Source organism: Miniopterus schreibersii (assembly GCF_964146895.1).
Source record: "Miniopterus schreibersii genome assembly, chromosome: 3".
NCBI classification, from domain to species: domain Eukaryota; kingdom Metazoa; phylum Chordata; class Mammalia; order Chiroptera; family Miniopteridae; genus Miniopterus; species Miniopterus schreibersii.
In genome coordinates, this window is record NC_138103.1 from 62,675,556 (window position 1) to 62,694,902 (window position 19,347).

Consider the following 19,347-nt stretch of genomic DNA (forward strand, 5'->3'; position numbering starts at 1 on the left):
CTCTAGTTTCTTCAGCTTATTTATGCTTATTTTCTTTAGTTGTATGAATATGCCTTCCTTTACCACTTTTATGAGTAAGACCTTTCAGAAAAGGGACCATCAGGTATGTTAGTTTGCCCTAAAAGGTAGTTTTAAGGGATATTGAGAGATACATTTTAATATTATAATATTCCTCTGTTTTATTATTTATTCAGCAAACCCTTACATAGTACTTACAATGTGTGGAACTTTACAAATATTAGCTACGTTGATCCGCCCAGCAACCCATGAGAAAGGCATTTTTATACAAAGGTAACTGAGGAACCCAGAGACTGAATAATGTCACTCAGTGGGAGAATTGGGACTTGTACCCAAGCAATATGGCTGTCGAGTCAGTGTGGTTGGCTCTGACACCCTCTGTCCTCATAATGCTGGGCTAAGGTCCTGATCTCTCTTTTATCCCTAGGGATTGGTTGTCAAACACCCCTTCACGCCATCCCAGCCGGGGTTTTTAGCATGATGTCCTGAATTATATTGGGTGTGTCTTCCTCTTCTAAATTCCTACCACACATCAATGTCACTCACAAGTTAGTATGCTGCCTATTAGCACCAGCACAAGTATATTCTTTTTATACCTTATTATTTTCAAGATAGCAGGAGGGAAGACAAATGCTTTCATTACAGCACAGATTTATTTTAACTGGCACACCTATTGTGCGTACTCACAGAATTCAGAACTTGATCTTATTTCTGTTATTCAAGCTAACAATATTGTTCTTTTGTGTGAAGTGATTTCATAACTTGTTACAGGATTAGTTGCTCCCACCTCTTCTATCACACCCCTTCGGGTTACAGACATCACAGGCTGAATGGCAAAGAATAACAAGATTTGAGATAAGGTGAGGGTCTGCATGCTGAGGGAAGAAATCAGCTTTCAAATCATACTAAACACATTTTCAGTATTTCAGGCATCAAATTTTGGATTGCTTTTGGAGACTGAATATATAAACTGACAGTGGTCAGGCCATACATGATAACAGAATTCTGACCTTCAACTTCTGCAGCAATCAGTTCAGAAAGTCAACCACAGTTTCTGTAGCAGTCAGCCCAGAGATTGGACTTGGTCATTGACTGCCAGCTTCCCCAATTTTTGCCCCTGCTTCCAACTTAGGACCAATCAGAGAATGTCGAATATGCTCCCCAAAGCAATTCCATAGGACACCCTGCTTCTAGTGAGCCTGCCTCCAGTTTCCCCGGGCCTACAACCCCACTCAGAGCACACTTGAAGCCTTTCCTTTTTTTCACCATAAAGCTTTCCTATGCCTGTCTTGGAGTTTCTGCCAAATTCAAGTAATGGTTGCTGACTCCCTTGTTAGAGCAAGCCCAGAATAAATAGCCTCTTTCAAGAGAAATGAATACTTTCAAGAGAACTCAATCCCTCTTGCTCTATTTGCCAGAGAATGACTATATTAGTTCACTATTTTCCATTGGTGTCCATAGGGATGTGTTAAAAGGTTGACTGAGTATAGTAGCACCTAGATAGTTGGAGGGTTTCTAGATTTGTGTATAAGTAGCCTTACAAATATTATTTTTATCATTACCTTAAAATATTTTTTGTTTCCTGCTCTTGTAATTGGATGTTATTTGCCCTTCTTAGTAACATTAAAAAAAAAAAAAAAATCAGAGAAACCAAAGCAATTAAGGAGAGTTTTATTCTAAAGATAGACAGGACATACAATATTACATTTTCCCAAGTCTACAAAAACTCTCAGAGTAGAAATATATTTATGTCTGTTATACCAGCAGACAGATTATTTATAAATTGGGAAGGGGAAAGTTCACTTTTTGCCAAACTGAGGCAAAGGCGGTGGCACCTTAATATCTTGACCTCTCTCCAGCCTCTTCTCACAATCCACCAAGTAATTGACTCCATCGATGACTATCTGAACAAGCTCAACCTTTGATAGTGAAAAAGATGAATGATTAATTTCCGTAGAAGACAGAAGCAATGCACTAATCAATAGGAACAACACCGGGACAGTGAGAACTTGCCACATTAGATACACTTGATAACCAGTTCTTCCTTCTCATTATTTCCCTACAGTGTTGTGGGAGGAGACATGCCTGGTGGTCGCTGTCAGAGATGAGAAGCAGAGATATTTGACAGGGTTTCTCTTGATCTTTCTTTAATTAAGATAGGGTTGCTGCTTTGTGTGTGAGAACATTTTTTATATATGAAAACCATCAGTTTGCATCTCAGACACTTTTCCCCCCATCAGTCTCAGCTGTAAAATAACAGTTTGTCTAAAAGTAAAACTACACAATGACACCCTTCTGTTGTTCTTTGGCCTGGATCTGAATTCTGACCTCTCACTGGGCTATCCAAGCACTGAATATCCTGTAGTTCAGATATTAGAATTTACATAGCAAATGTCTTTCTGAGAAATGGTTTAAAATCAAATGTTTGGCAATTAAATCATGTTTTCACTATACCAGACAAGTGTGCTATTTAAAAGAAACTGTGAATTATATTAAGATAAACTTAAAATGTCTAATTTTTGAAAAATGTTAGTACTTTGGTTTACAAATATTGATTTTTCAAAAAATTAGAGCACATCTACATAGGAATTTTTTCCTGGGGTCACCTCCCTAACAAATTACTTGCACTGTTCCTGTAGAGACCTAAACTAAGGTAGTAAGCAATTGGTTAACTCCAGACAGCACTAAAATACATAATATAACTCAAGAATAAAAGCAAGGATGGGAGGGATTGTCAAGTATTACATCTGAACATACCTTAGGCATGAGGGAGTCCAGTCCCCTGCCCACCTCTTTTTATGCATAAAATAAACTGAGGCTCCGCGAGAGGGTTGGATCACAAAGTTAGTCATTACTGAGCTAAGAAACACATTTTCTACTCATCCAACTGACCCCAGTGTTGAAGAGTGTGTGGTGAGATGTTATCTCTCCTTCATTGCCAGTGGGACCCTATCTTGATATAAAACTGATAGGAAACTTGGTTACAAGGACCCCTCATCTTTAACCCAGGAATTACTTTCCTAGGAATTTATCCTAACTAAATAATCAGAGTTTCAATAAGGGTTATGTAAAGAGATTGTCAATAGGCCTATGTATAGAAATGGTCAAACAAAACATCAAATAATCAGGGGGATATTAAATAGATAATGGACTATCTTTAATAGACTGTTACCATGTTTTTGAAGAATAATATAGGAAAATGTTCACGATATAATACACTGGGGAAAAGCTGTGTTATATCAAATATATATTATAATACCAATTTTTGTAAAAAAAAAAAAGCCTCCTTTTGAGTAATTGTAAGAATGGAAGGCAATTCAGAATAATGTTCACAATGGTTATCTCAGGGTTTTTTCGGTTAAATTTTAATACTTTTAGGCATTTTTCTAGCTTTTATAATGATCACCTATTAAGTTAGACATAAAAATTTTTTTCAAAGCAATGACTACCTTACTTTCCATTAATAAAAATCCAGTTACTATTAGAGGCAGGTAGGGGTAGGCCCAGATTTTCTTTATTTACTACACCACATATTATTCAGCAACTTTCAGAAGTTGTGGCATTTTTAACTGCTTCTTCCTTAAGCACTTTACCAGAGCTGGTGGCACACAGGCTGATTAAATTGTTTTGAGTATTTTCTCCTTTCTTTCCCTCAGTTTACTGGTAGGGATACCAACAAGCAAAGAAATATTCAGAAGCTGGCCAAGGAGAAGAGAGCACCGATAACCCCCAGGTTGAATAGCCAGCCACTGAGTTATTAAGAGGCGTATGAAATAAGAAGAGGCTTTGACTAATGGGGGGCATGACACATTCGATGGGGCCACACCCAGGTGAGCTGTGCACTGCACTGAGGTCCGTGCTGGCCTGGCACTCAGCTGCATGTTCCTAAGCGTGCTCCACGCGTCACCTCTCGCCTCGCTCCGGGCCAGCACATAGCTATGAACCCTCTTCACCCTATGTCCTCACAGAATCCCAAGGATGATTATTTTATGAGAATAATCTTATGTGTACCTAGTGCATACTTCACATCTTTAGCCTCAAAAACACTAATTCAGAAAGTATCAAGTATCTTAAAATGCCTAAGTGAGGATGACAGTATGTGGCGTTCACCACAGGAAATTCAGAATTGAGATAGTGCCACTATTCTGCCACCGTCAGAGAGAGAGCTAGTGTGTTCTCTGACTTCACAGCGACCAAGCACTGCTTCCTGCAGCGTAACAGAGCGCCTGCTGCTGCAGACCTGGAACAGCTCCCAGGGCCGCGCTGGCGACCACGGTCCCGCTGGGAATCGGCTGCTTGCCGTGGTTCCCAGCCCACGCTGTGCTCACCTTTGGGCCGTTGCTTCTCGTGGAAGGACAGCACTACAGAGTGAACCTACGGTGACGGGACTCTGTGGGAGGGCCTCAGGGCTCTGACTAAGGTCAGGCTGCTCTACAGAGTGAACCTAAGGTGACGGGACTCCGTGGGAGGGCTCAGGGCTCTGACTAAGGTCAGGCTGCTCTACAGAGTGAACCTAAGGTGACCAGGGACTCCGTGGGAGGGCCTCAGGGCTCTGACTAAGGTCAGGCTGCTCTACAGAGTGAACCTAAGGTGACGGGACTCCGTGGGAGGGCTCAGGGCTCTGACTAAGGTCAGGCTGCTCTACAGAGTGAACCTAAGGTGACGGGACTCTGTGGGAGGGCCTCAGGGCTCTGACTAAGGTCAGGCTGCTCTACAGAGTGAACCTAAGGTGACGGGACTCCGTGGGAGGGCTCAGGGCTCTGACTAAGGTCAGGCTGCTCTACAGAGTGAACCTAAGGTGACCAGGGACTCCGTGGGAGGGCCTCAGGGCTCTGACTAAGGTCAGGCTGCTCTACAGAGTGAACCTAAGGTGACGGGACTCCGTGGGAGGGCTCAGGGCTCTGACTAAGGTCAGGCTGCTCTACAAAGTGAACCTAAGGTGACGGGACTCCGTGGGAGGGCTCAGGGCTCTGACTAAGGTCAGGCTGCTCGGGCTACCTCTCGTGCTCTTAGGCTGCTGTTGTTAGTTCAGGTGCAGACAGTGAGAGAGGTGTTACCTCTGACCGCCCGATTCGGTCTATGTTGGAAATATCGTACACGTCTGCCACTGCCGCAGTGTCCACACCGCCGGTGCCGCGCTTCTGCAGCCTCAGGTTCTCTAGGATCTTAGAAAAGCGCGGGTCCTGGGACAAAGGGGAACACAGTGTTGTCAAGGCAGAAGCCATTCAGTCATTGGCACATTCACTTAGAAAAGAAGTATGAGAGATAATACAGTTAATGTTTATTAGACATATATTTCCTATGTACCAGGGCTCTGCTGGAACCTTACAACAACCCCATGAAGTAGGTATTGCTTTCACCCCCATTTCACAGATGAGGAAACTAAGGCTCACAGGAATTCACTTGCCCAAGGTCACACATCTAGAAGGTTGCAGAACTGTTAACTTCTTTTTTTTTAAATTTTATTAAATTTATTGGGGTGACATTGGTTAATAAAATTACATAGGTTTCAAGTATATTATTATTATTAACTTCTATACCACTTTTCTTGCATCTGGATGCCAGCTTTGGTGAATTTTTATTCATCTATATAACAGTTATCACAGATATAATTAAAACCATGAAGTTAAATCACATCAAATAATTTTTTTAGCAGTGGAATTTTGATATGTTCTAAAATTGTTTTAAAATATTTGATTCACTTGCTGTGGCAGAAATTACTAACTGCCCATCAGAATCCTTTTCCGCTCCTCTTCCACATCCCACAGCGGAGCCGAGGAAGTGGCCACTGGCTAAGTTCTTGCTAAGTCTGAGCAGAGTGATGTGTGCTACTTCCAGGCCTAGACCTGAAACCTGTCCACAGAAACACCTGCGTGCTCTCCCCCCTTCCCACAAGCTCCAACTGGTGCCTGACAGTTACCATGCAAAGGGGACAATGCCCTAAGGCAGCAGCCCTCCAAGCGTAGTTCCCTGACCCACAACAGCAGCATCCCCTGGAAACTTGGGAGACATGCAAATTATGCAGGGGAGCCTAGAAATCTGTGTTTTTACAAGCCTCCAGGTGACTGTGATGCAGTCTCAAGTCTGAGAACCTCTGCACTAGGAGAGACAGAGGAAGAGATGGAAGGATCCCCAAGGGGCAGAGCAGCCTGCCTACCTATCAGGATTTTTTATATAAGGGAGAAGTTAAACTTCTTGTTCGTGAAGCCACAGCCCACTCTTACAGCCCCTTAAACTTCTGTCCTGATATAAATGTCTTTTGTGGTCAACTTAACCCTTTCTCAGTATTCTCAGCTGTAGGTGCAGAAAGTAAGGGGTAAGATTTGGGCAGTGACATTTCCTCCCTCCACAAAGCCGTCGCCTCTGAGCTGATGCTGAAGGAACCCAACAGGGCCGCTGGCTACAGAACATTACCTTGCTGAGCTTTGGGATCTTGACATGGACACCAGCCCGCAGTCCTGTGCCGAGGTTCGAAGGGCAGGTGAGAATGTACCCGAGGCGTTCGTTCCACATGAACTCCCAGCCTCGCTCTTGGATTAAGCGTTCTACCTACGACAGTGAACAAACGGCAGGGTCCTCAGACACCCGTTCATCCAGCACAACCCACACATCACAGAGAAGTCTGTGTGTGTGCCGCGGCCCCTAGAAAAAAATTAGCCTCTTCCTGGAAGTCACTAGAGTCTTCTTTTAAGAATAAAAAATAAAAATATTTCATTTCAGTGAATATTCAGAAATCTCTAACATCTTACTTCTTTTAGTCCACGACAGAATCGCTCAAAGACTCTTTTCATATTGCCTCCTTTTTCCATAGAGATTACCCTGGTGTGGTCTTCCTCATTAATCCAGATGAGAAACGTCTTGTCATAATTATGCCTGATGAAGAGAGAAACGTGGTGCTGAGTGTTAATTATATTTGTTTCAACACAGGGAAATTCCCATCGCCTCTGCAGCGTGATTGCTCCGTCACCCCTTCCTCATCTCCTAGGTAGCCCTGATCTCTCCATTGTGCCTGGACAAGCACTAGGGATCCTGTTACCATGACAGAGTGAAGGGGAAGGCCAACTCCAGCCTTTACAGATGCCATGTGTTTGCTCAACAAGAATATAATCTCCCTCATTCCTCACACTAGACTGACAGTAATCCAACAATGATAACATTTGACTTTGACACCAATAAGAGTATTTTGTCTCCTAATAGAGTCAACCAAAATCTTGTCCTTAAAAAACACACACACAGAGATTTTACCTGCGGCCTAGGGTGTGTGGGGTGCAGAAGATTTTGCCTATGTTTGCTGTATAGATCTTGCCTATCTACCCTCCTGAGCAGCTGCTCAGGAACACTTTTATCTCTTTCAGGTAGTGTCATAATATCCCACCAAGGTATAAGAATCAAAATGGGCTGAGAACTGTTGGCCAAGATAAAATATATGTACACTCAATATCCATTCTTACTTTGCTTAGATCCTGAATATTTATTTTTCATTTTCTGCTCTTTTATTTTAATGAAACAGATTCTCTGTGAGGTCAAATAACATGAAGCTAATTTTTTCTTAAAAAAAAATATTGTCTTTTTCTCATGCATAATTCATGCAAGCCAGCAAACATTCCTACACATCTTAGAAACATCACAATACTTAAGTACACACACACACACACACACACAGTTTCTAAATACTCTCTCCATTTGGCTCAAGCGGGGCATGCTGTCAAGTGCACGTCACAGCAACTTTGGGTTAGGACAAGCAGACGACCTGCAGGAGATCCTCTGCACACATTGTAAATGTGAAATGCTGTGTCCATACCAGATTCCCCGGGCATCTGGCCAGTCACGGGCCATCCCAGCACATGTTAGTAAAGGGGATACTGGCTTATCAAACAGAAAGTGGTCCTGCAGGCCAAAAGGGACAAAGCAGAAAGGAGAAACTGATGAGATCAGACACAACTGCAAGTGCCAGGTGTCCAAGTTTCAACTCACTGATAGTGGCTGAGGTCTCTCAGGCAGTGGTTCTCAGCCTTGGCTACCCACTAGAATAACCTGGGAACTTAAAAAAGAATACTAATGCCCATGCCCCAGAGATCCTGGCAATTGCTATGAGGTGTGGCTTGGATGTCAGGATTTTTTAAAGCTTTTCAGGTGATTCTAATGTACAGCTAAGGTCAAAACCCACTGTCTTAGCTCAGGGGGAAATACTCTGTCACTAAGGAATGTGTAAACCCCACCAGCACCAACCCTGTGCAATGGCAGAGTGGGCAGTAAGGGGTGGTATCCTGAAAAGTCTGTTCTACACAGTCACCATTCTCTACATTTCTGACATTATTGATTCATTTATTATCATTCCTTTCATTAAAAAGTATTAGAAATGAAAAATAATGATCTATAAATAAAAATAGACAGCATTAATTTAATACTATGTGCTGGGCTCTATGCTATGTGTTTTTAATTTATTTCCTTAATCTCACAACAACGGCCCAGCCAGCACGGCTCAGTGGTTGAGCATCGACCTATGATCCAGGAGATCACGGTTCGATTCTAGTCAGGGCACATGCCGGGGTTGTGGGCTCGATCCCCAGCAGGGGGTGTGCAGGAGGCAGCCACTCAATGACTCTCTCACCATGGATGTTTCTATCTATCTTTCCCTCTCCCTTCCTCTCTCTCTGAAATCAATAAAAACATATTTAAAAACATCTCACAACAACACTATGAGGCAAGTATAATCATTCTATTTTATAGGTGAAAAAAACAGATTCAGAAAGAGAACCTACCCAATATCACACAGCTAGGAGGTGGCAGAACCTAGGTTCAAACCTAGCCTTGTATGACTCCCAAGTTTGTGCCTTTAACTATAATACGCTACTCTACATATCAAAATCAATGTGAGGTGACTGACATTTTTCTTTGTGTGTGTGCAGTAAGAGTATGAATATGGAAACCATGTATCCAGGTTTTACTACACTGAAGTCAGAAATCAAGAGGCTGTGGCAGAGAAGTCCTCTTCAATCTCTGAGTAGAAGAGGTCTGAGACGTGAGCCAGGACATGCCTGTAGGCTGTTGCTGCCCACGAAACAGTGTGTCCCTTATGCTGGAAACCAGAAGTGGCTACGGGAGGTGCAGGAGGGCTTGTTCTGTAACTGGACAAGGGGCAGACTGGCCTGATGGCTCCAGAGCCCAGGAGGCTGAGCCCACAGACTATGAAGCTTGCCTGTCAGGTTTAGAAATGAGGCATGTTTGGTAGCATTGCATCTTCCAAAATAACATTGTTTCTCCTGCTCCTTGGACTTCAGTTAAAAGTTACTTTTGAAACTGCCACCCTGTTTCAGCTGCGGAGCGGGAAATGGGTGAGAGGCTTGGGTTTACTCTGGTGTTCAAGTGAAGCTGTGGAGAGCAGGGAGGCAGTGGGAATCCCGGAGGCCGGTCGGGCCGGCCTCCGCCTGGACAGTTTCCCGTCCAGGTTTTCCCAGTTTCCACGACTTTCTTTGGGGGTGGTAATGGAGACCATCCTCGGGGCAAACGGTTTCCACACCCAATTGTTTCTATTTACCAACAAACAGAGGAATCCTCCACTCATCTCCACCCAAGGACCCCCAACCCCCAAATCCATGTAGGAGCTTCCTCTGCAGATTTTACCCTTCGAGTATTTCCGTGGCTTGACCTAAAGTTCTAAGGCCTCATCTTCACTATGCTGAACACGCTGAAGCCCCAGCCAGCTCCCAGCCAGGGCAGGGGCCTCAGCTCCGGGAGAGACCGCACCGCGTCCTGCGTGGTTCGGGCTCTTGGCTCAGCCCCACCCCAGGCCGCCCCGGGTGGGGCGGGGGCCACTCACATCGATGAGCCGCTGCTGGTCCTGCTCGGTCATCTCGGACAGCTTGTAGTAGCGGCCCGCCAGGTCGCCCTTGAGGCCCTCCAGCGCCGTGATGGCCACGTTCTCCACCTCCCTGCGCTCGGCGCGGCTGCAGGCGGGCGGCAGGCTCAGCCCGCGGATGCTGCGGCCCGTGCGCACCCGGGACGACAGCACGTAGCGCTCGTCGAACATCCCGTGGGTAACCTGCGGGGCGGAGCGCGGTCACCGCGGCCAGCTCGGACCACGGCCCGGCCCTGCCCAGCCCCGGCCCGCTGACTGGCAGTGTCCCCTGAAGGACCCTCAGGCACCGGCCACGTTTGCACAGCTAACGTGCTGGACACGTGCTGGAATCCGGGCGTGGGGCGGGGGCGCAGGGGCTTTAGAGACGCTGAGAAGGCAGAGCTGTCTGCACAGCGCCGCCTGGAACCCTCACCCCCTGAGGTGTGCTACGAGAAAGGAACTGCTTTAGGAAAGGCTTCAGGTTCGCCGCCACACCACCTAGTGGTGCTGGGCAAGGAAAACAGGGACTTGGGACTTCCCTGACCGGGGGGCGGGGGGGGGGGGGGGGGGGGAGCACGCTGTACTAGGTGCACTGAACTTTAAGGGGCATCGTCATGACCCAGGGCCCCGGAGGGAGCGCCAGCTTCAGAGGAGGGTCAGAGGAGGCCCAGCCTACCTTGGATGCATCCAGGTCCGTGGGGTGCTTCATCACCCTGGGGTCGTAGCCATTGTGCCTGAGTTTAATGACAGGGTCAAAAAGGTCGGCAAACACCTGCAGGAGGAAAGAAGCTCCTGTTTCTTCTTCAATTGGTTCCCTACTATTAAAAGACTACCGTGCAGCTAATGCGTGAGAGAGTGGCTTAGAGGTCAATAATGCTGCTGCTGATGGTGATGGTGATGGTGGTGATGGTGCGAACGACGATGATAACCTTATACCAGACAAAGCCTCTTGAGGCAGGACTCGGTCATTGGCCGCCTCCCTAATGACTCCGCCAAGCTCACTGCCATCAGACTGAACGAGGAAATCTAGCGTTTAAGAATTTGAAGGTTTCTGCAGGAGTTCTTCCCTTTATGGGATAAAACTTGCTGCTAGAGCAGAGGCTAAGCAGTTCTATAGTCAAAAGGGAAGGCCAGTTTCTAGAGTTTAAACAACATAATATGTTCGTGGAAACCTGGCTGCCCAGAAGAAAAGTGTACAGCTTCAGCGCAGAGCAGGGCCCTCTCATGCTGTGAGGGCCTTCCCAGCCCCAAATATCTCGTGCAAGATCTATTTTTTTAAAACGAAAAACTTCAGGAACAACCTTTAGGTAAAAGAACCTTAAGAGAAGTCATCACAGAGCACCCTGCCGGCTTAGGGAGGTGCGGGAGGTGCGGGAAGTGGGGGGTGGGGGTGTTGGGTCCAGGGAGCTAGCTCTAATCTGGGACACGGGGAGCCCAGAGCAGGGCACTGCTGTGTGTGAAGGAGCTGCTAGTTCTGCTTCTTCAGGGTGGCTCCTTCTCCCTTCCCAGGGAACTGCCTTCTGCTCCCTGGAACAGAAGGTGCAAGGAGGGCGGGCCTCAGGGAGGCAGGCTGGAGACATCTGCCAGGCCTAGAAGCTGCCCTGTGGTCCCCGAGCAGCAGACCAGCCTGTGCTTCTGCTCAGAGGATGAGAAAGTGGAGATCGTGGGGTCTCTCTGAGAGTCCTGACCTCAGGAGTCTGGGCTACCGTGGCTGTGTAATGAGAAATTCTGAGGCTAAAGACAGACCACACCATCCTCCTGGCCCAGTGAAGCCTGGCCACTAACACGTCATCTAATGTCTGATGGGTGAGTACACATCACCAATAAAGTAAATTAAAATGTTTTATTCACTTTTTCCCCTGTACCAATTCATGCCCCTGACCGTCTCAGAGAGCTGTGTCATGCGACTCATTTCTCTGTGGGAGGCTCCTAGAGCAACAGCAAAGGAGGCCTTGTCCCCGGGAAGCTGCAGACCGCCTTACTCCAGAAAGCATTCCAGATGCTCTGCTGAAGCTGGCTCCCCGGTAAGGAAGGAAGCCTTGCCTGAGACGGCAGAGAGCTGACCCCACAGAGAAAAGGACCCTGGGACCCAGAGCCTCCCCTTCCCCCTCACTCGGGAACCAACAGCTGATAGCTTTACCTCGTAGGACTCCTCATCACCAGCGACCATGCCCACAGTCTTTATGAAGGGGTGGCCGGGGTTGTCCACTCCAGTCTGGATGCACTGGTCCAGGGTGTAGCCTTTGGGCGTCACCTTGTTGCGGAGCTTGGCGTAGATGGAGGGGGTGAGGCACTCGGCCATGCAGTTGTTGTGCTTGCGCAGGTCGGGGTAGTCGGCACTGTGCACCGAGGGGACAGGCTTTCAGTGAGCAGCCCCTGGAGGAAGGGGCCTAAGAATGGGCTTTGTGTCTGCCCAGCCTTCCACCAGGCTCTCTTTAGCCACTAGGCACAGGGACACTGGGCTAAGAGTCATGACTTAAGTAAACAAGGTTTAAAAAAGAAAAGGCCCTGAACTGCCAGAGGAAGGGACCTGGGTTCCATGATGCTGGCTTCAGCGGCCCCATGCTGTGGCTCATGTTCATGTAAAGAGGAGACAGAGTGAAAATAATTAGAAAATAAATTGAAATCACATGCAGACTTTTTTTTAACCCAGAAGTTTTGGTAAAATACAACAGGCACATTTTGGCCCCTTAGGTCTGGTGGCAAAGACGCTAAAACCCTAAAGGTGGGACTACATAGAAATGCAGTTATCTATCCACCCTCTTTCTCCCATGCCAGCTCTGTGACTCTCTGCTTTGTTGAGAACAGTGTCTGGCTATTGAAACAGGCATTCAGTAAATATCTGTTGGGATGATACATAGAAAGAAATCAAATGGCGAAGATGGAGATATGAACCCTGGGACATGAACTGGTTGAAGAATAGGGGGTTCGGGACCACCACAAGCTCAACCTGGCAATCTCGCCTCAGGAATTCCTGAGGTGCATGGTGGGAGCCGGTAATTCCCTCAGAGACCCCGATTCCCACAGGAGCCCGTAAGTGTCCCTGAGAAACTCTCAGGTTCTCCCCGTCTCTCCGTCCCCACCTGCCGTGTGGCATCCCTTAGAGTCAGCACGGCACTCCAGCTCTGTCCGGTGTGTGCTGTCTCAGTCCTGGCCAGGTTCCAAGGGCTGAGAAAACACGTCCATCTGCAAGCCATCCCTCCACAGCCCACCTGCAATGTCCTTAAAGCTGATCCTTAAAATCAGCGCTGCAGCATCACATTTTCCAGAAGGCAGTGTAGCAGGGAGTGAGGCATGAGTCTGCAACCAGTGTCCCAGGGTTTGCATTCGGCTGCGCTGGTTGTGTGAACTTGGGCGCTATTTCATTTTTCTAAGCCTCTGTTTCATCTCAAAGGGATGCTAAGGTGAATAAAATAGATGCTCCGTATATAGTGCCTCACACACATAAAAGTGCTCAACAAACGTTAGCCGTGACCATTGTCACTATCCGACCAGACGGCAAGCTCTGGGCAGGAATGCCGATGGCACGCCTCCTTGTATTCACCACTCAGCTGTCCTCCAAGGCAGTGTCCAGCAGCGGAAAGCATACTTCTCCCTGGCACTTGGGTTATTTTAAAGCCAAGAGGACTTACCTTGCAGGGAATAGCTTGTGCTGTTCCCGGGCCTCAGCACGCACATTCTGCCGGTTGAGCAGGTACCCAGTGGTCAGGGCACTGGTACCCAAGGTAGCAAACAACAGAGAAGCATTGCGGCCAGTTAGCAACTTAGAGAAGGTACTGGCCATCCTTCCTCTTGGATGAGTGTCTGGAAAGCAGAAAAACTGGGTTAAACAGCTTCCCTGGATGGCCCTGAACCAAAGCCTGGAGATCAATGGGCATGAGAGGGAATTGCAGGAACAATAGCCTATCTTCTGGTTCTCTCTCTCTCTCTCTCTCCCTCTCCCTCTCCCTCTCTCTCTCTTCCCCACACCCCTTCACATTGCTTGGGAAAGTCTGGGTGATTTTAGACATTGCGAATGTCAGATTGCCTGAAGCCCAGGTCTGTTTCTCCAATAATATGATACGGGAAAAATGAACAAAAAACAGAGGATTTCTACTTTCTGGCTACCTGGAAGATCCTTTCCATCCCTGCGCACCCGGTCAAACCTCACTGTCTTTTTTTTTTTAATTAACATTTATTGAGCTCTTACCATGAGCCACACACCATGCAAGGGGCATTACAAACATTGTCTTCAATCTTTGCGACAATCCTGCCAAGAGGGTATTATTCCACAGATGGGGAAACTGAGGCTCAAGAGAGGGTACATGACCGACTCCAGATCTCAGAGCCAGCACATTGAAAGAGCTGGGATTTGAACCCAGGCTTGTCTTTGGTCCTAGATTCAGGCCTTTTGCAGAGCCCAGCACCTTAAGGGCAGCCTCCCACTGCCCAGCAGGGAAACGACCTTTGTCGATTAGGACCTAGGAGTGCCACAGATCACTCCACTCAGCTAAACCCCTAAGACCATAGAAATGCATTTATCACAGCAGCTCCTAGTCATAGGATTATCACCTCAGAGCATGTGACTCTCCCAGAGTCCCAGAATATTCCTTCTAAGCCTGTTCTCTTTCCTTGTCCTCAGACTTCTGCTGAAGTGGCCCGAATACCAGGGGTACCTCTGCCCACTCCACTCTGATGCCAGGCGTCCAATGTGACAGCCAGCCCTGCTAGGGACTCTGGGCCAGCCTGCCTTCCTCCGAGGAAATTTGTTCCTGTCTTCTGTCTCCTTCCCTTGTACAGAACTAGGGATTGCAGGGGTGGGGAAGGAGGTCATCTCTCGCTCTGTAGAAGCTGTCTGCCTCAGTTTCCCTAACCTGGAACACCTCTGTGACTCCTGATGTGTGAGGCATTGTTTACAGCATCAGGGCTAAAATCTGGCAGAATTCCTGGGCTCCAAGCCAGGGAGACTTTTACCTGGGGTGCAAGACGAGAGCCAGAGGCAGTGATACTGTTGTATTCCTACACTCACCCTCTCCATTAAAAAGCAAGAATCACTTCATCACACCCTTTTGTCAGAGTGCCCAAGAGCTGTATGTCTCTCTGCCCCAGGCAGGTGAGTGTACTGGGAATCTGGGTCCTGGTCTAAGGGTTTTGTGTGGGTCCATGACATCCTGCAAGGCGGCGCCTTGGGTCTGTCATTGCCTCACTTCTGAGCCTCCTGGTCGACCGGAATATCCTGGGTAGGAACACCGTGGGTGCCTTTCTGCTGACTCAGGGTTAGTCCTGGTCCAGCTGTACACGGTGTCCATGTGTCTGAGCTCCTCTGCGCCAGAGAGCAGTGGCAGGACCACGTGTCAGCTTTCCATCCTAAGAGAGTCACCCCAAAATAGTGGACATCTAGGGTTGGGCCAGGTCCACAGAACACTCTGAACAAATTCCCACGATTGCCAGGCTCCTAGGCCAGCAGAAAACGGCTGTCTCCTCCCATTCTAAGAGAGCAAAGGATTCACGTTACTTATCACCACTGGATATACCGTCACCCTAGTAGGTGCCCTTGGGCATCTCTGCTTTATTCAGCAAATAGAAAGTTGTAGGCAGGAGCCATTTATAGTCTTCACTTATAAGACAGAGGCCTTTCCTAGGATTCCTTGTGAGGAAGGCATTAGGAACATTGCCAGACTCCTCTCTAAGGGTAAATTGTTTTCAAGAACATAAGAGTTTGGAAACATCTAGTCCCTTGAAATGCTGTAAAGGAGTGGGGGCCTCCCTCCCTGCCCAAGGTTAGGATTCTCTGTGGCTTCTCAGGCAGGGTAGATGTGACCTCCAGCAGTCACCTTCAAGACTGGCTCCCTTCGGGATTCCTGACTCAGTGGGCAGGAACTCCAAGAATGCTTGACACAAGCTTCTGCCTGGTTTCCTCTGAGAAGACAAATGGATCCTTCTCTAAGCTGCAGCAGAGATGGAGACCCAGGGCCTCTAAGCCAGGGCCAAGTCTGTCTCAGAGCCAGTCCCCCTCCTGCCTCTGAACACCTAGGACTCCCCATGCTTTATTCTGCCCCCAACCCACAGTTTCCTGGACCCTCTCAGCCGGTGCTTTAGAAAAATCGAGGGGGCCCGTTCTCGGAGAATGTGATTTGATCCTGAAGCTGGCAGAGTCTGCAGGAACATGTGGCACTCATGTGCCCTGCTGGGATGGTGCCCTAACCCACAGAAGGGTTAGCTCTGAAGGCTGGGGTCTTTGGAGGAGGTGCCTGTAAATGCAGAGGAGGAAGTGGGTGCTCACACAGCCTATCAACGCTCAGATCTCTTTAAGAGCTGGGTCGGGAAGCCCCCTGTCAAGTTCCGGTGGAGACTGTGTTCTTCTCCATGAGAACAGAGAACATACCAAGGACACTAGAAATGGGAAGTGTGAGAGCTGCAGGCAGGAAAAAGCCCCTTCTGGAAACAGCACACCAGTTGCACTAGGGTAGCCTGGTTGGGGGGGCACTAACTGCCTCCTCAGGTGAGCGACCCCAGCTGACCCTGTGGGGGGTCACAGAGCGGGGAGGCCTGAAGGTCAGCACTGAGGAGAGCTGAAGGGTTGCCTTGTTCTGGCAAATGGGACTCTCCACACTCACCAGAGCATCAACAGAGATGTCACCCACTCAGGAAACACGGATGGGGCTGACAGCCCCTCACCGAGAGCCACCCAACCAAGCACACTCAGGCCAATGCCGCGGTGTTTTTACCTCCAGTGGGGAAGAAACAGTACGTGGCTCATTATTAGGGTGTTAGTAATTACAAGAAGGAATCTCCAGCAATAATATGAACCAGTTTAAGTTGGATCCAGCTACTGGGCCGATTAGGAATGAGTTCCTTTGGGCCGCCCAAAGTTCATTTTCCAGGTAGTATATCCCAAGCCACTGACTTGCATGTTTTCCCATGCTGAGGAAAACCGCTCCCAGAAATAAACCGATTAGTCTTTATAAATTACAAGGGAAAGGAAGTTGAAGGTTAACATCCCACATTTAGTGGCATTTAGTGGCACTAAATACCACATTTAGTGGCATTTTTTTTCATCAAGGAAAAATCCTGATTCTCTATCCAAAAGCAAGCATTGCAAGCAGGGTGCTGATGGGGTTCCGCACCTCCTGCAGAGCTGTCCCATGGAACAGACCTGTCCCCTGCAGCTGTACCTGTGCACAGGGGACAGGGAGGCTTCAGCCCAGGGCTTCTTTAGTTACCACGAAAGTGCCTACACGTGGTCCCAGCCCACAGCCCTGGGGCCACTGCTCACAAGACCCCCACAGCAGCTCTAGCAATGGCCCCGTTTAGGAGGAATAAAGCCAAGTTTCATGGTCTCACTGACCTTGGAGCCGGGAGCCGGAGTCTCCGGAGTCCTGCTGCCAGCACACAGCCAAGCAGTGTGTAAGGGGGGCTGGCAGGGCCCGGCCTGGAAAAGGCTCCGTGGGCGGGGCGGGGGCCCCTGCGGCCAATCCCATCCAGGGCCTCTGGCCACACTCGTCCCGGCTGTGCCCTTGAAGGCCAGCCCCTGACTTCTCTGCCACCCAGCCCTGTGCTCTTTCTAGCACCTGCCCTTTCTCTGAAATGTTTCCCTCCCCCAAATCTGGTCCTGGAAGCTGTCTCTCCCAGGGCCCTGGGGGGGGGGGGGGGTGGGCGCAGCCCAGCTCACTGGCTTCCCAATCTTGCAGGACCTGGCACCAAGGCGGCAGGGCCTGCTGGGGAAACTGTCACACCTGTTAGGGGACTTGTTTCTATCTTCCTTCAGGAGCACCATCCCTGGGGCCACGGTTAGGTCTGCAGAATGACTCCCCACCCCAGCCGAGGCCTGAGAGGAAGCGATGTTTAAAGCTGCCGCTCTCCTGCTGCCAATCGGGCTCTGAGCCAGGGACTAGGGACATCCTTCCAACTTGTCTGGGGCCCAGATTCAGGTAAATCACAATCACGTTTCCCTGAAGTAGAATGCTGGGCAATCTCACTCTCTATCCACACCAGAAAAGCCAGCAGGCCATATTCCTGCTTAAAAATAGCCCTCCTTGGGACACAGGCCCTGCACACCGGAAGGTTGACCATAAATAGCAGTGACTCACCAGGACTTTGGACAGCTGCCCTGCCACTGCAGAGGGAGCTGCCCACCCCTGGCCACTGTCACGTAGGCAGCTTCTGTGACCACGTGCACACCAACAACTGACCCCTTTCCCTTTCTTCTCAGGGCCCAACTGGTGCCCAAAAGGGTGACAGAGCAGGGCTGGAGCCCGGGAATAACCTTTCCCCTAGAGTGGATCTCTTTCAGAGTTTCCAATTCTACTTTTTCTTTTACTTTTTCTTTTCTGAAATCCTCATCTGAGGATATTTTTTCCATTGATTTTTTTTTTTTTTTAGAGAGTGTGGGAGGGAGAGAAGGGGAAAGAGAAACATCAATGTGAGAGAGAGACATCGATTGGTTGCCTCCCCCACGAGCCCCCCGATGGGGACCGGGAGTGAACCTGCAACCCAGGCATGTGTGCTTGACCGGGAATGGAACCCTTCAGTGCACTGGCCGACATGCTAACCACTGAGCAACACTGGCCAGGGCTCCAAGTCTTTTAAATATAATTCATTGCAAAAATATATATTTTCCCTTTGCATAGGGGTGCTTTCTGGGAGAGCACATGAAGGGCCCTCTGGGGGCTGGAAAATTCCCTGATTTGGGAGTGTTATATGGGTACACACACATGTAAAAACTTCTCAAGCTGTACACTTAAGATTCAAGCACTTTGCCATGTATTTGTCACACCTCAGTGAATACATGTTATCATGATGACTTAGCTATAGTGAATCGAAATTTTTACAAAGTGATATTTACCCTTTCTACATATGACATACTCATATTTTGTAGGTCCTTCTCCATTATTTCACTAAAACAATTGGGGATTGGGACCAACCAAACTGGTCGCATGATCCTCTAAACTCAAGAGTCAGAGTTCCCAGTGTGCACACTCTGTCTTCACGGACCAGGTGGCTCTGGCCCCTCGGGGCCTCTACTGGCAGGACGAGCAGCGAACTGCAGGTCTGTGGGGCTCACCAGCTGCTGAGGAGACTGGGCTCTGCCAGTCGAAGTAGGGGACAGGATTGAGGGGAGTCTAGGCTTATTTCTTCCCCAAATAGTTATTTTGCACACACACAGTTTTAAGTCAGTTGAGGCACCAAGTGAAATAAATCCAGTGACCTTGAAATAACCCAGATCCCAGACCCAGAAAACAACAAGGCTTTTTTTTTATACCCTCACCTGCAGATATGTTTATTGATTTTAGAGAGAGAAGAAGGGGGGCAGATTGAGAGAGAGAAACATTGATCAGTTGCCTCCCCTACGCACCCTGAGTCCGCACCCCTACAGTGGGATTAAACCCACAACCCAGGTATAAGCTCTGACCTGGAATCAAACCCACAACCTTTTGGTGTACGAGAGGATGCTCCAACCAACTTAGCGACCCAGCCAGGGTGAAAACAATAAGGCTTTTGAAGAGCACGGA

General features: G+C 48.3%; 1 protein-coding gene across 2 annotated transcripts; it reads right to left on the reverse strand.

Moving 5' to 3' along the window:
- Positions 1-1,673: 1,673 nt before the first annotated feature.
- CKMT2 (creatine kinase, mitochondrial 2) lies at positions 1,674-17,829 on the reverse strand. Of its 2 annotated transcripts, none has more exons than XR_013998411.1 (10): positions 17,184-17,239; positions 13,489-13,660; positions 11,997-12,195; positions 10,533-10,628; positions 9,839-10,060; positions 7,820-7,905; positions 6,768-6,891; positions 6,433-6,567; positions 4,673-5,201; positions 1,674-4,392 (listed from the first exon to the last, which is right to left on the reverse strand). XR_013998411.1 is itself a non-coding variant. In XM_081131746.1 (10 exons), exons 1-10 carry the CDS (start codon positions 17,314-17,316, stop codon positions 1,818-1,820), a joined length of 1,413 nt encoding a protein of 470 aa, XP_080987872.1. In that variant the 5' UTR covers positions 17,317-17,829; the 3' UTR covers positions 1,674-1,817. The 2 variants fall into 2 exon arrangements, 1 of the variants encoding a protein (XP_080987872.1); XM_081131746.1 differs by having other exon boundaries at positions 1,674-1,937; positions 5,076-5,201; positions 17,184-17,829.
- Between the last annotated feature and the right edge of the window lie 1,518 nt (positions 17,830-19,347).